General features: G+C 46.8%; 1 protein-coding gene across 1 annotated transcript in view; it reads right to left on the bottom strand.

Moving 5' to 3' along the window:
• Nucleotides 1–15106, bottom strand: part of LOC138664498 (serine/threonine-protein phosphatase 4 regulatory subunit 1-like) — a 94463-nt gene that overhangs the window by 5777 nt on the left and 73580 nt on the right. Inside the window, exons 17-19 of the mRNA XM_069751242.1 lie at nucleotides 2818–2938; nucleotides 1865–1999; nucleotides 498–639 (exon numbers count right to left, since the gene is read on the bottom strand). Of these exons, the coding sequence (XP_069607343.1) occupies nucleotides 498–639; nucleotides 1865–1999; nucleotides 2818–2938 (398 nt within the window). The remainder of the gene's footprint in view (nucleotides 1–497; nucleotides 640–1864; nucleotides 2000–2817; nucleotides 2939–15106) is intronic.

The following is a 15106-nucleotide window of genomic DNA, read 5'->3' as shown; positions in this document are numbered from 1 at the left end:
GTCTTTATTTAAAAAAGGTAAATCCTCTCCATTCTCAAAAATGGAAGGATTGTCAAAATTCTTTTGTTTACCTCTTGTTGCCTAGTTTATCGACCACCACTCTGGTGGCTAGTCTCCTAGGCAAGTAATCCAGTGCTTACAAGCTGGCTGGATCCATCAGGATTCAGTCCCTCTGTGCAAAACTAACTTTACTCTCAGAGAAGAAGAGCACACTCTTGCCGATGCTTCAAAGCGACAATCAAGCAGAATTACACCATCCCCCAGCAAGCAAGAAGATGGAAGGCAGGGGAGAGAGGAGTTTCTGAAAAACTGAAAATGTGAGAAATTTATGCTGCCATCATTAGCAGTGGTCTGCTTGACTACAAACCTACTAATTCCTATACACAAAGGAGATAATGCAGGAGGACAAGTGAGGCTACATCCTTCATTTGGCCATCAAGGAAGAAGCTTTCAGCTAAAGCCTAAATCTGTAAATAAATATTAAAGAGGCGGATTACCTTTCTCCAGAAGCGTCTGTTTCAGAGCCTTAGCAAGTAACACTCGTACATTGGGCACAGGATCGGATGCCAGACTCAACAGATTGGGGAGAAGGTGAGTAACAAACTGGTCAGCGGGCATACATTCCTCCTGTACCACCGCCTGCAAAAAAACAAATGGCTTTTTACGGAACTTTATCTATCAAGGATGTAGACAACAATGATTTATTATATGGATCCAGGGATTGATAATTACAAAATTAGAAAAAAATAAACAAAAAAATTGCAACTAACTAACTACCTTCATGACTGGAGGTATTTTCGTTTCTGTGTTTTGTTTTTTTGCTCCCCTTCTTCCTAGAGCCAGAATGTTTTTTTTCTTTTTTTTCCGTCAATATGGCCATGTGAGGGCTTGTTTTTTGCGGGACAAGTTGTACTTTTGAGCAACACCACTGGTTTTAACATATCGTGTACTGGAAAACGGGAAAAAAAAATTCAAGTGCGGTGAAATTGCAAAAAAAGTGCAATCCCACAATTGTTTTTTGTTTTGCTTTTTTACTGTGTTCACTAAATGCTAAAACTGACCTGCCATTATGATTCTCCAGGTCATTACGAATTCAGAGACCAAACATGTCTAGGTTCTTTTATATTTCTGTGGTGAAAAATTTTTACAAAGTTTGTCAATAAAATAAAATAAAAAACGTGCCATTTTCCAAAACCCGTAGTGTCTCCATTTTCCGTGATCTCGGGTTGGGTGAGGGCTCATTTTTTGCGTGCTGCGCTGACGTTTTTAATGATACCATTTTGGTGCAGATACGATCTTTTCATTGCCCGTTATTGCATTTTAATGCAATGTTGAGGCGATCAAAAATGTTCTTCTGGCGTTTTTACTTTTTTTCGTTACACCGTTTAGCGATCAGGTTAATTTTTTTTTATTTTGATAGATGGGGCGATTCTGATAGCAGCGATACCAAATATGTGTATGTTTGGTTTTTTCATTGTTTTATTTTGAATGGGGCGAAAGAGAGGTGAGTCGAACGTTTATATTTTATTTTTTTAAATATTTTTTTTAATTTTTTTTAAACTTTTGGCATGCTTCAATAGCCTCCAAGGAAGACTAGAAGCTGCCATAACCTGATCGGCTCAATTGCTATGAGTTTGATAGCGGCATTTAACGGGTTAATAGCTGCGGGTAGATTGCGATTCCACCCGCGGCTGTTCCGGGCATATGTCAGCTATTCAAAACATATTATTTCGTCCGATGTCAGAAAGTGGTTAAAGCTGCAGGCACACTGCTTTCGTATAAGATGCAACCTTATGACTAGCAGGTGAGTGCGCCCCAGCTGCATTAAAAAAAAACAAAAAAAAAACATTAATGGTTAAATTACCTGGCAGATAAATGCAAACGCCTGACGTCCAACCCACTTAGGAGAATGTCTGAATTGCACAATGAGCTCATTAATAAAGTTGATGCCCAACTCACTTTCACCATTTGCGTAAAACTTGCGCAAAATTTCAACAATCTGGAAAAAAACAGAGGACAGACGACTTGCATCACACAGATGTCCAACATGTGTTTTTGTGCCTAATTATCTACAGTGTTGTGCAAAGGATTTGGCAGGTTTGGAAAAAATGTTGTTGAGTAAGAATGCTTTAAAAAATAGCAGTGTGAATAGTTTACAATGAAGCGACTGAGAAAGTATTATATTTTTATTAGTTAACAAAATGCAAAGAGAAATCTAAATCACATCAATATTTGATGTGACCACCCTCTGTCTTCAAGACAACATCTTGGAGTCTGATTGGCACCAAATTTATTGTGCAGCAGGACAACGACCCCCAAACATACAGCCAATCTCAATAAGAACTATCTTCAATGTAAAGAAGAAGGAGTCCAGGAAGCGATGGTGTGGCTGCAAAGAGCATGGATCTCAGCATCATTGAGTCTTTCTGGGATTACATGAAGATACAGAAGGATTTGCACAAGCGCCTTCCAGAGAAGATCTGTGGTTAGTTCTCTAAGATGTTTGGAAAAACCTCCATGCCGAGTTGACACATAAACTATATGCTAGAATACCTAGAAGAACCAATGGTGTTTTGAAGGCAAAGTGGTGGTCACCAAATGTTGATGTGATTTAAATTTCTCTTTTGTTCATCCACTTTGCATTTTATACATTGATAAAAAATAAACTAAATTGATGCCATTTTTTTAAAGCTTTTTACTTAGCAAAATTTTTTCCATACCTGGCTAAAACTTTTCACAGTAATGTATAGGTGTACTGGTTTGTCTTTTGAGACTATAGTCACAGTCTCTATGGTAGATCAGGGATTTCCAACTCACCAATTTGAAAGCGATCCACCTGACTTCAGACACTTTGTCTGAGCAGAGCATCAGCGCTAAGACCCGTAAATAATCATACACGTCTTTCGGACTGTATAGCTCCAGGATCAGGATCAGCTGCCTGAAAAGTAAAAAAAAAAAGCTCTATTTTCAGTCTTTGCTTTCCTGGCAAAACCGTACAATAAAATGTATTATTTTTCTTACTTTGTTTCATGTAAAGATTACGGTAATTGAATAGATGATAGACAAACAACTTCCTGCTATATTTACTGCATCAGTTCTCGCGGTTTGCTGTCAGTGAATGGAAGCATTCCCCCTAACATTTAGAAGCTAAAACCTACCCTGATCTAATCTTGTTCACACGGGTACAATATGTATTTTTGCATTGTAAATGGAAGATAGCCTGGCATTCACTTGATGGCTGTGTATTTGCTTTAACCCCTTAGTGACCAGGCCAATTTTAACCTTAAAGGGGTATTCCCATCACCAAGATAATATCCCAATATGTTATTATTAATTATTATAGCGCCATTTATTTCATGGCACTTTACATGTGAAAAGGGGTGTACATTACAAAAAAAAAAGTACAGTAATCTTAAACAAAATGAGTCACCGACTGGTAGAGGAGGAGAGAGGACCCTGCCCACAAGGGCTCACAATCTACAAGATATTGTAGTAGTAATAATAATAATAATAATAATAATAATAATAGCAAACACCCCTAATTGGAAATGTAGTGTAGTTCTTCTGACTCACTATGTCGCATGTGGGGCATCGCAGTCGCTTAGGTATCTCCATGGTTATGACCACTCATATATTGACAGTTAGTTGTTAGTGGTCGCAACCATGGATACCTAAGCTACTGCAATGCCTTGCACATTGGTAAGTGACATAATAACAGTAGTGTAGTTCTTCTGATAAGTTATTATACCTACTACATATTGGATCTTAGAGATGGAAATACCCTGTTAATGACCAAGATTCCTAGATTTTTTGTGTGTGACATATTGTACTTTATCTTCGTGTTAAACTTAGGTCTATATGTTTTGCGTTTATTTGTGAAAATATCCGAATTTTGGCAAAAATTATTAATACATAACATTTCCCAAATGTCTATTTTATATCTGCATTATTTTTCAAACATCATTTTATTTTCTTAGGCTGTTAGAAGGGTTAAAAGCTTAAAGGGAACCTGTCACCCCCGTTTTTTGAGATTGAGCTATAAATACTGTTAAATAGGGCCTGCGCTGTGTGTTCCTATAGTGTATGTAGTGTACCCCGATTCCCTATGTATGCTGAGAAATAACTTACCAAAGTCGCCGTTTTCGCCTGTCAATCAGGCTGGTCAGGTCGGGAGGGCGTGGTGACATCGCTGGTTCTTCCTCAGCTTTACGTTGGTGACGTAGTGGCGTAGTGGTGAACAAGCAGCGCGCGATCTGCGCTGTAATCCCTTGCATCGGTGGGGGCGGCCATCTTCCTGGGGCCGCGCGTGCGCAGATCGAGTGCTCTGCTGCACGGGGCTTCAGGAAAATGGCCGCGGGATGCCGCGCGTGCGCATTAGAGATCGCGGCGGCCATTTTCCCAAAGCCGAGTTTGCATCTCGGCTTTGGGAAAATGGCCGCCGCGATCTCTAATGCGCACGCGCGGCATCCCGCGGCCATTTTCCTGAAGCCCCGTGCAGCAGAGCACTCGATCTGCGCACGCGCGGCCCCAGGAAGATGGCCGCCCCCACCGATGCAAGGGATTACAGCGCAGATCGCGCGCTGCTTGTTCACCACTACGCCACTACGCCACCAACGTAAAGCTGAGGAAGAACCACCGATGTCACCACGCCCTCCCGACCTGACCAGCCTGATTGACAGGCGAAAACGGCGACTTTGGTAAGTTATTTCTCAGCATACATGGGGAATTGGGGTACACTACATACACTATAGGAACACACAGCGCAGGCCCTATTTAACAGTATTTATAGCTCAATCTCAAAAAACGGGGTGACAGGTTCCCTTTAACAGCAATTTCTCATTTTCTGAAGAAATTAACAAAACCTGTTTCTTTAGGGACCTATTCAGATTTAAATGGACTTTGCAGGGCCAATATATTGGAAATGATACCATTTTGAAAAAAACAGGATTTTTGGTTGCTTACCGTAAAATCTGTTTCTTGGAGCCTCCATTGGGGGACACAGGAACCATGGGTGTATGCTGCTGCCAGTAGGAGGCTGACACTATGCAAATAAAAAAGTTAGCTACTCCTCTGCAGTGTACACCCCTCCGACTGGCATTATACTCTTCAGTCAGTGAGAAAGCAGTAGGAAATAATGAACAAGGTTGAAAAACCATAACCAGAAACTTGAGAACTGTAAACGTGAGAACAGTCATAGAACATATAACAACAGAAACATTGGGAGGGAGCTGTGTCCCCCAATGGAGGCTCCAAGAAACAGATTTTACGGTAAGCAACCAAAAATCCTGTTTTCTTTATCACCTCTCATTGGGGGACAAGGAACCATGGGACGTCCCAAAGCAGTCCCTAGTGCGGGAAAACAGACTTCCATCAGGTCAGAGGACTCACCACTGCTGCCTGCAAGATCCTTCTGCCTAGGCTGGCGTCCGCCGAAGCATAGGTATGGACCTTGTCAAATTTGGCGAATGTGTGGATGGAAGACCAAGTTGCCGCTTTGCAAAGCTGTAGGGCGGAAGCCCTGTGGTGTACAGCCCAGGAGGCACCGACCGCCCGGGTAGAGTGAGCCTTAATCCCAGGAGGGGGCACTCTGTTCTTGACCCGGTAAGCCTCCAAAATTGCCATTCTGATCCAGCGAGCAATAGTCGCCTTGGAAGCCGGTTGGCCTCTGCGCGTGCCATCAGGAATGACGAAAAGAGAATCCGTCTTCCGGAAAGTGGACGTTCTATCCAGGTAGATCCTCACTGCCCTGACGAGGTCCAGCTTGTTCAACGATCGCTCCAGAGGATGAGTCGGAGCTGGACAAAAAGAAGGTAGAACGATGTCCTCGTTGAGGTGGAAGGTGGAAACCACCTTAGGAAGAAAAGAAGGTGGAGGCCGGAAGACCACCTTGTCCTGGTGAATGACCAAAAACGGAGGTCGGCAAGACAGGGCCGCCAACTCGGAAACGCGGCGAATAGACGTGATGGCCACAAGAAAGGTCACCTTCCAAGATAGAACTGATAGAGGAATCTCCCTAAGAGGCTCAAAGGGGGAAACCCTCAGAACATCCAGTACCAGGTTTAAATTCAAGCATCCACAGGGGCCCTGTACGGCGGGACAGCGTGGGCTACTCCTTGAGGGAAGGTCTTAACCTGTGGCCGAGAAGCTAAAGTCTTCTGAAAGAGGATGGAAAGTGCAGAGACCTGGCACTTCAGGGAGCTAAGAGCCAGGCCCGAATCCAGTCCTGCCTGAAGGAAGGCCAAAAGAGAAGGCAGGGAAAAGGACACAGATGGAACGCGGTTGGACTCGCACCAACGGAAGTAAGTCTTCCTTGTACGGTAGTAGATCCTGGAAGACGAAGGCTTCCGAGCCTGAATCATGGTGTGAATCACCCGGTCCGAAAGGCCGGGCGCTCTTAGAACTGTGGTCTCAACGGCCATGCCGTTAAACTGAGCGACCGAGAATTCGGGTGGCAGATCGGACCCTGAGCCAGCAGATCGGGCCAGTCTGGAAGGCGCCAGGGAGCGTCCGCGAGAAGGTTGATGAGCTCGGCGAACCAAGCTCTCCTGGGCCAATCCGGGGCGATCAGGATGACCGGCACCCCTTCCGCTTTGATCTTCTTCAACAGTTTGGGAAGCAATGGAAGGGGTGGGAACAGGTAGGGCAGCACGAACTGTAACCAAAAAATTGCCAGAGCGTCGACACCCGCTGCGAGAGGATCGTGAGACCTGGAGACGAACTGCGGAACCTTCCTGTTCATTCGAGACGCCGTGAGATCCACGTTCGGAGTGGACATCGAAGACAAATCTGATGGAAGACCTCCGGATGCAAGGACCATTCCCCTGCCGCGAGGCTGAGGAAGTCGGCGGCCCAGTTGTCCACGTCGGGGATATGCACCGCGGATATCACCGGAACTGTTGCCTCTGCCCAAAGGAGGATCTTGGATACCTCGGCAGGGGCCAAGGAGCTCCGGGTCCCCCCCTGATGGTTGACATATGCCACAGCTGTGGCTTTGTTCGTCTGGATCCGGACTGGCAGGCCCCTGAGAATCCTTTCCCAGTTGCTGAGGGACAGAAAGATGGCCCGTATTTCGAGGACATTGATTGGCAGAGATGACTCCTGCAACGACCAACGGCCCTGAACCGTCAGGTGGCAAAAAACCGCACCCTAGCCGAGCAGGCTGGCATCCGTCGTCACCACTTGCCAGTGAACTGGAAGGAAGGACCTGCCCTGGGAGATGAGAGGTGACGTCAGCCACCAGTTGAGAGACCGTTTGACCCGAGAAGAGAGTCGGATCGGCCGATCCAGGGAGAAGACAGACCTGTCCCACTAAGACAGAATGGCTTGCTGAAGGGGTCGCGAATGAAATTGGGCGAAGGGAATCGCTTCCAATGTTGCTACTATCCTCCCCAGAACCTTCATGGTCGATCGGAGGGAGGGAGGCCGAGGACCCTGGAGCAAGCGTATGTCCCGACAAAGAGTGGATCTCTTGTCTTTGGGAAGGAAGACTCTGGTCTGACGAGTGTCGAAGAGCATGCCCAAAGAGATGATGCGCTGAGAAGGAATAAGGCAGGACTTCTTCCGGTTGACCAGCCACCCGAAACGGGCTAAGGTGTCAAGAACAATGGGCAGGCTTTCGTGAGCCTGAGAAAAGGACGGAGCCTTGATGAGGATGTCGTCGAGGTATGGAAATAGGACCAGGCCTCTGACTCTCAAGATGACCATCAGCGCCGCCATGATCTTCGTGAACACCCTTGGAGCTGTTGCGAGACCAAACGGCAGGGCGACGAACTGAAAATGTTCCCGGAGCACTGCAAAGCGCAGGAAACGGTGATGTCCGGGAAATATCGGGACATGGAGGTAGGCGTCCTGGATGTCTATTGAGCACAGAAATTCCTGGGCCTCCATGGAAGCAATTACTGAACGAAGGGATTTCATCCTGAAGTGTCTCAGACGAACTCTCCTGTTCAGCAATTTGAGGTCCAGAATGGGGCGAACCTTGCCGTCTTTTTTCGGTACCACAAAAAGGTTCGAGTAGAAACCCGTGAACCGTTCTTTTTCTGGGACGGGAACGATTACCCCAGCTTTGAGAAGAGGAGCAATGGCTGCGAAGAAACCCGGAACTAGAGCGGGATCTCTTGGAGGGCGGGATTCGAAGAAACGATCCCGAGGTCGTGAAACGAACTCTATCTTGTATCCCGAGGATACAACTACAACTTCCCTGACCCATGCGTCCCCTACTGCGAAAAACCAAACGTCCCTGAAAAAGAGAAGACGGCCGCCCAACCTGGGAGTTGGGCTGGAGTCTTGCCGAGGTAGATCTTCCAGTCCTGGGCCAGGAGGATCTACCCTGAAAGTAGCGAGGACGCCAGGACTGAGTGGGCCTAAAGGACACCGCCTTCTTCTCTTGACGTGCCTGTGGCCTCTGTTGCTGCTGGGAAAAGGAGTTTGACGCCGCGAAGCGACGAAAAGGCCGAAAGGAGCGAAACTGCCGTCTAGGAGGAGGGCGACGAGGCTTAGCCTGGGGGAGAAGAGAACTTGTACCCCCGGTGGCATCCTTAATGATTTCGTCCAGCTGGGAACCAAAGAGACGAGAGCCCTGGAAGGGCAGACTGGTAAGGGACTTTTTGGAAGATAAGTCCGCCTGCCAGGCCTTGAGCCAAACGGTCCGGCGGATGGCAACAGCATTGCTGGAAGCCTTAGCCACACAAGACGCTGCATCCAGGGAGGCGGAGACCAGGTATTCCCCAGCGTGGGAAATCTGGTTGGCAAGCTCCGCTAGTTGCACGGGAGGTGCGCGTCCAGGATACCTCGATGGAAATCTTTGGCCCATTTGGAAATGGATTTAGAAACCCAAGTAGAAGCAAAAGCTGGGCATAGAGCCGCTGCAGCCGCTTCAAAGGCTGACTTTGTGAAGTATCCACAACTCTATTGTTAGAGTCCTTCAGAGATGCTCCGTCGGACAGTGGAAGCACCGTGTTGGTGGACAGCCTGGAAACAGGGGGATCCACCGAGGGAGAGACCGTCCAATTGGCGGTAAGTTCTGGAGAAAAGGGATATAACACACCCAGGCATTTTCCCCTCTGAAAACGTCTGGTCGGGTTCTCTCTTTCTCTGGACAAGATTTCCTTGAATTCAGGATGAGGAGCAAAAAACTTGGAAGGGGGTTTGGCCCGTCTAAACGAAACAGTCTGATCTGCGGGTTCCGTAGAGGGATCCTTGATGCCACAGGTTTGGTTTATTGTCCCAATGAGATTCTGGACCATATCCCCTCATGGTGGCGATTTGGTTAGAATCCAGCTCCGAAATATCCTCCGAGGGCGCATCAGAGAATGCCTCGCCTAACTCAGGAGAGGAGGATCGGGGGGACACCGACCGCAGGGGAGGGCCGTGTGGCGAGATGGAGCGAGAAGAGGACTCAGACCGACGTTCCTGTCTGGACCTTTTGTGGCTTATCAAGGAGGGCTCGGGCGGCGGTTCCTGCGACCCGCTGGCCACTGCAGGGGTAACCGATCCAGCACGGACACCAGCGTTTGAGACACCCGTGTTAAATCGGCCACCGATTGAGACAGAGAGGAGGCCCAGCCTGGGATGAGGGTATCACTCTCGGGCGGATCGGCCGGGGGATCCTGGGCGGTGGGAACAATCGGGTTGCTGCAGGACTAACATAGCGGAGGACTGACCTGAGGGAAGTTTGCTGTTACAGGACGAACATGCAAAGAACTTGACTAAGGCAGAAGATGAGGAAGAAAATGCCAGCGGGTTAGGGGACAGAGGGGGGTGTCAGTCTGCAGTGCAGCTACTCACGGACCAGGTCCTGGAAGATGTCCCGCTTGTCGGTGGAGAACTCCTGCCCTGAGGTGCTGTATTCTGCGCAGATCATGCTGTGCCCACAGAGAGATGCGGTGCGGGGCGCACTGCATGAGGTCCTGCTGCTGAGGAGCGGTGAGCACACCAGAAGAGTGTCCCTGGAGGAAGGGGGCGGAGCCAGACAGAGGCGCCGGTGGGCAGGGAACAGTATGTCGGGCAGGAAAAAGCCCGCCTGCAGAAGCGGAAGTGGGGAGCACGAAAACCGGAAGTAGGCCCTGGCCGAAGCCTTAGTTAGGAGCCGGCGGCCGAGGAAAGGAGCCGCGGCGCCGGAATAGTGCGCCGCAAGAGAAAACGGGCGGCGCTGGAGCCTACCAGGCTGTGCCACTGAAGGGCGCCGCAGTGAACAACCTCCTGCGGCTCCAGAGCAGTGCACCGCAGGGAGAAGCGGCGCGACAGCCTGCAGGGCTGCCGCGCTGTGGAGGTGCCCCTTGATAAACCGCGGCGCCGTGTAGTGCACCGCGGGGAGAAGCGCACGCAGCCTTAGAGCTGTCTGGCAGAAAGGTGCGCCCACTGCAATTGTGGCCACAGGGGGGATAGGAGCGCGGCGTGGCAGCCTGTAAGGGCCCCGCGCCGGATATAAAGCAGAGGGGTTCTCTCTCTCCCGCCATTGCTGCATGGGGGGAAGAAATGCGCGTGCCTACGGAGGTCACCGCGCGATACATCAATCCCGGCCGCGCCGCTGCATGGATGCAGGCTATGACCAGGTATAAGAAGCTCGCCGTCTGGGAGCCCCTAACAAGACCCCCCCCCTATGAAAGATCTGGGATGGGATGGGGGAAATACTCACCTAAAACATCCCACGCCGATACTAACCTGAAAAAGGCATGAGACGTCCAGGGAGCTGATGGACGTCCTCGTCTCCTCAACCGACAGGCTCTGGTGGGCGAGTGGGTGGGTGACGTAGCCAGGACGGAACTTCTAAGCACGCTTGTGTGCTAGGATCTTGGTCCTGGTGGGGGATCTATGAAGATACGGGGTGGCAGTACACGCCGTACTCATAGTCCACATAGTGGGACTACAGGTGTGACTGCCCACCCTGTATCCCTCCAGAAAACCTGAAAAGAAACAACGCACATTGAGGTAGATAAGGGTCTAATGAAAGACCCGTGTCCACCTCCTACTGACACTAAGCTAAACTGAAGAGTATAATGCCAGTTGGTGGGGTGTACACTGCAGAGGAGGAGCTAACTTTATTTGCATAGTGTCAGCCTCCTAGTGGCAGCAGCATACACCCATGGTTCCTGTGTCCCCCAATGAGAGGCGATAAAGAAATGCACCTCTCAAATACTTAAAAACTGCTGTCAGGAAATGTGTTTAACCCTTCAGGTGCTACACAGTAATTAATGAAAAGTCAAATGAAACTAAAATAATGCTTCAGCCCCAATTTTTTTTTTTTTTTTTTTTAACTTTTACAAGGAATGGCACAAGAAAATGGACCCCCACAATTTGTTACTTAGGCTTCTTTTACACTTACCGGGATTTTTGTGGCCCGCCGTTTTTTGGGTTCCCAATATATAGCAAAAGTATTGGGGAAAAGAAACGGCGGTCCGCAAAACTGGAAGTCATGGCACACTACAAAAACAACTTTCCGTTGTTTTTGCGGCCCCATTGATTTACAACGGGGGCCGTGTCTGTAAGTCGGCTCGATCTTTTTTCACGGCTGTAAATATGGCCCTCACGGCCGTACGGCACGCCGTGGAAATATTGCAGCCTGTTTTTGCTGCCCCATAGAAATCTATTGGGGCCGCAAAATCACGGCAAGTGTAAAAGAAGCCTTAGTTTCTTATGAGCGCGCTGAAACCCCACATGTAGTCAGAAGCCTCTGTGACCAATGACAGGGCTCGGAAGGGAAGGATCACCATTTGAATTTTGGAACACAAATTTGGTTGAAATAAATTGTGGGAGCCATGTTGCATTTGCAGAAAATCCCACACCTGACCCCAGTTTGGAAACTACACCCCTCAAGGATTTTATCCAGGGGTATAAATGAGAATTTTGAACTCAGAGGTACTACACAGAATTTGATAACATAAGGTTGTCAAATTGAAAATTTTAATTTTTTTATGACAATGTTGCTTTAGCCTCAAATATTTCACAGTTTCAAAAGGTAACGTGAAAAAGTGGACCACATCGTTTGTTACCCAATTTGTTCTGAGCGTGGCACTAGCCCACATGTAGTTAAAAAGTTCTGTTTGGACACATGGTAGGGTTCAGAAGAGAAGAAGCGACATTTGGTATTTGGAACGTAGATTTGGCTGGAATAAATTGCAGACACCATGTCTTTTTTGTAGAGCCCCTGAAGTGCGAGATCAGCAGAGACCCCAAGTGACCATACATTGGAAGCTTCACTGTTTAAGGATTTCATCTAGGTGAGTAGTGAGTATTTTAAACCCACAGGTGCATCACAGAATTTTATAACATTAGGATAAGGAAACATAACATCATAACTTTTTAGTGGTAAAAACGTAATTTACGTATTTGACGCAAATTTGTTATTTACAGAATGGTTAACAGGTGAAACTTGACCCCACAGATGATAGACTCGAGTAGCGGCTGTTTTTTGTGGGATAAGTTAGGGTTTTGGTGGTAACATTTTGGGGTACGTAATATTTATCGATCGTTTTCAGTATAAGGCTTGGATCACAATTTTGTGTTCTGTATTGAGGACTTATGTCAGGGTTTCCGTGTAAATCGCACACAAATGTGATTAAGACAAAAACCCAAACAGAACTACCCACCATAATGAGGCAAATGGAGCCAATTCGTACACCGGAATACGGTGGTATCTATCTTTTAAGGCATGCACAGATCTGTAGTCACCCACACTTGTGCACTAAAAAAAACTCCTAAAATGATGGGACACCGCCGGAACAGAGACCAGTCCAACCAAAGTGACTGCATCTGTCTCATCAAGTAAGTGCCTCCGCCTGGGGTTTTGTCTAAATCACGGTTTTGGGATTTACACAGAAACCCAGATATAAGCGCTCAGCAGAGAACACAGGATAAATGTGAGCTGAACCTTGTCCTGATTTTTTGGGAGGTAGAATGAACAAGTAGACAGCAGTACAAGAATAGCTCTTATTTTCATTTTTTTTCATGGTTCACTGTCATAAGGCGACTTTATTCTTCGGGTTAGTGCGATTACAGCGATACCAGATTTATATTGTTTTTTTTGCATGTGTTTTACTGCTATCACAGAGTCAGTAAAAAAAATTTTTTTTTAATAAAAAAAAGTTATTTTGTTGCCATACTGTAACTTTTATTTTTTGGAGAACAGCGCTGTATGAGGGCTTATTTTTTGCGCAAAGAGTTGGAAATTTTTTTGCACCATTTTGGAGCACAATGTTTTTTTGTTGCTTTTTATTCAGATTTTTCAGACAAAGTGATCAAAACCTAGCAATTCAGTACCGTTTAAGACGCACTCTTAATTTTGGGGAGGAAAATAGGAAAACTTTTTTTTAATAATATGGTGGTCCATCATATAGTCCAAATTTACAATAGCTTACCAGTGAGTGAGAGTGGAGCGGTAGTGTTGGAGAGGGTCACAGAGGACAGAGTCGCTGCTGCAGGAAGTGGGACAACGTTGTGGGCCCTGGGCTGGGAGGAGGGGGTGCCCCGGCAGTGCAAGGCTGCAGGCCCTGGGCTTCAAGAAAATGTTGGCAAGCAGGAGCGAAGTCCCCACTTTGCCCATTGATTTCCCAGCGGTGAACTTCAGGAAAATGGCATCCGGAGGCAAACTGAGATCTTGGTAAGCTACATTCGGACTGTAAGACACCCCCCTAGTTTTCTCCCAAATTTAGAAGAAAAAAAGTGTGTCTTACAGTCTGAAAAATATGGGAATTGTTTTTATCTAATTAATTTACGCCATTCACTGCACAGTAAAAGTGATATGACAAATTGATTCGTCGGGTCAGTATGATTATAGGGATACTAGATTTATATAGTTTTTTATGCTTTGCTGCTTTTACAGACTAAAAACAATATGTTACAAAAACGTATTTGTTTTTGAATCACCATATTGTGAGAGCTGTAACTTCATTTTTTTCCCACATGATCCAAATTAAAGCTTGTTTTTTGCGGGACAATTTGGTGTTTTTATCCATACTCTTTTTTTTTTTTTTTTTTTACACATAACTTTTTGATCACTTTTTATTTATTTTTTTTTGTGTCAGTATGATGAAACAAGTAAACATTTTTGGTGTGTTTCATTATTTTGTTTTTACAGTGTTCACCGTACATGATAAATAAAGCGACAGATCAGGTCGATACCAATTATGTGTACTTATTTTTGTTTATCTTTGTTTTATCCCAAACGCTGCGTTTTAAACAGCTTTTTGTGATTTTTTAAATTTTACTTTTTTTTCCCTCTTTCACCAAGTCCAACTGTGGGACATGTATAATTCTTACTCTGATCTCTGGTCTCATGTACTGCAATGCATAGACTGTCAGCAAGTCCCTGATAGAGCCTCTGAGACCCTACTTATAGCTGGATATCACAGGCCACCGTACCCTGGAGTCAGAGTACCATGGCAATGATCGGTACCCGCAATTGTGACTGTGGAGGGTGGGGTCAATACTGCCACAGGGAGTCTTTTAACCCTCATTTAACCACATAGATACCACTGTCACATCTGACAGGAGTTTTTAAGGAGTCAATTTGCCCCAATAGGCTCCAAAATCCACTGGGGCTGATATAGCAGGGTGTTAGCTGTCTTGTATAGCTGTCACCTACGGGAATTTCGGCACCGGGGTGGCGCTATTGTCTTATTCCTGATTGTTTTAAAATGGCGTTCAGGGACTAGGGCTCCTAACAATCCCAGTGACTAGTTACTACAGGAAGAAACTGACGAGCCCTGAATTTCCTCTACAACAGAAATGAAGCAAGGATATCATCCATCAGAGTGACAGATGATCTTTGTAAAGGTACCGTTACACTAAGGATACTTTCACACTAGCGTTTTTTGTAAATCCGTCACAATGCGTCGTTTTGCAGAAAAAACGCATCCTGCAAAAGTGCTTGCAGGATGCGTTTTTTCCCCATAGACTTCTATTGGCGACGCATTTGCGACGGATTTGCACACTTCGCATCCGTCTTGCGACGGATGCGTCGTGCTTTGGCGGACCGTCGGGGAAAAAAAACCCTACATGTAACGTTTTTTTCTCCCGACGGACCGCTTTTTCCGACCGCGCATGCGCGGCCGGAACTCCGCCCCCACCTCCCCGCACCTTACAATGGGGCAGCGGATGCGCCGGAAAA

This window comes from Ranitomeya imitator, chromosome 2 (assembly GCF_032444005.1).
Source record: "Ranitomeya imitator isolate aRanImi1 chromosome 2, aRanImi1.pri, whole genome shotgun sequence".
Lineage (NCBI taxonomy): Eukaryota > Metazoa > Chordata > Amphibia > Anura > Dendrobatidae > Ranitomeya > Ranitomeya imitator.
Note: the sequence above shows the minus strand (reverse complement) of the source record. Positions and strands in the feature narration are given on the sequence as shown.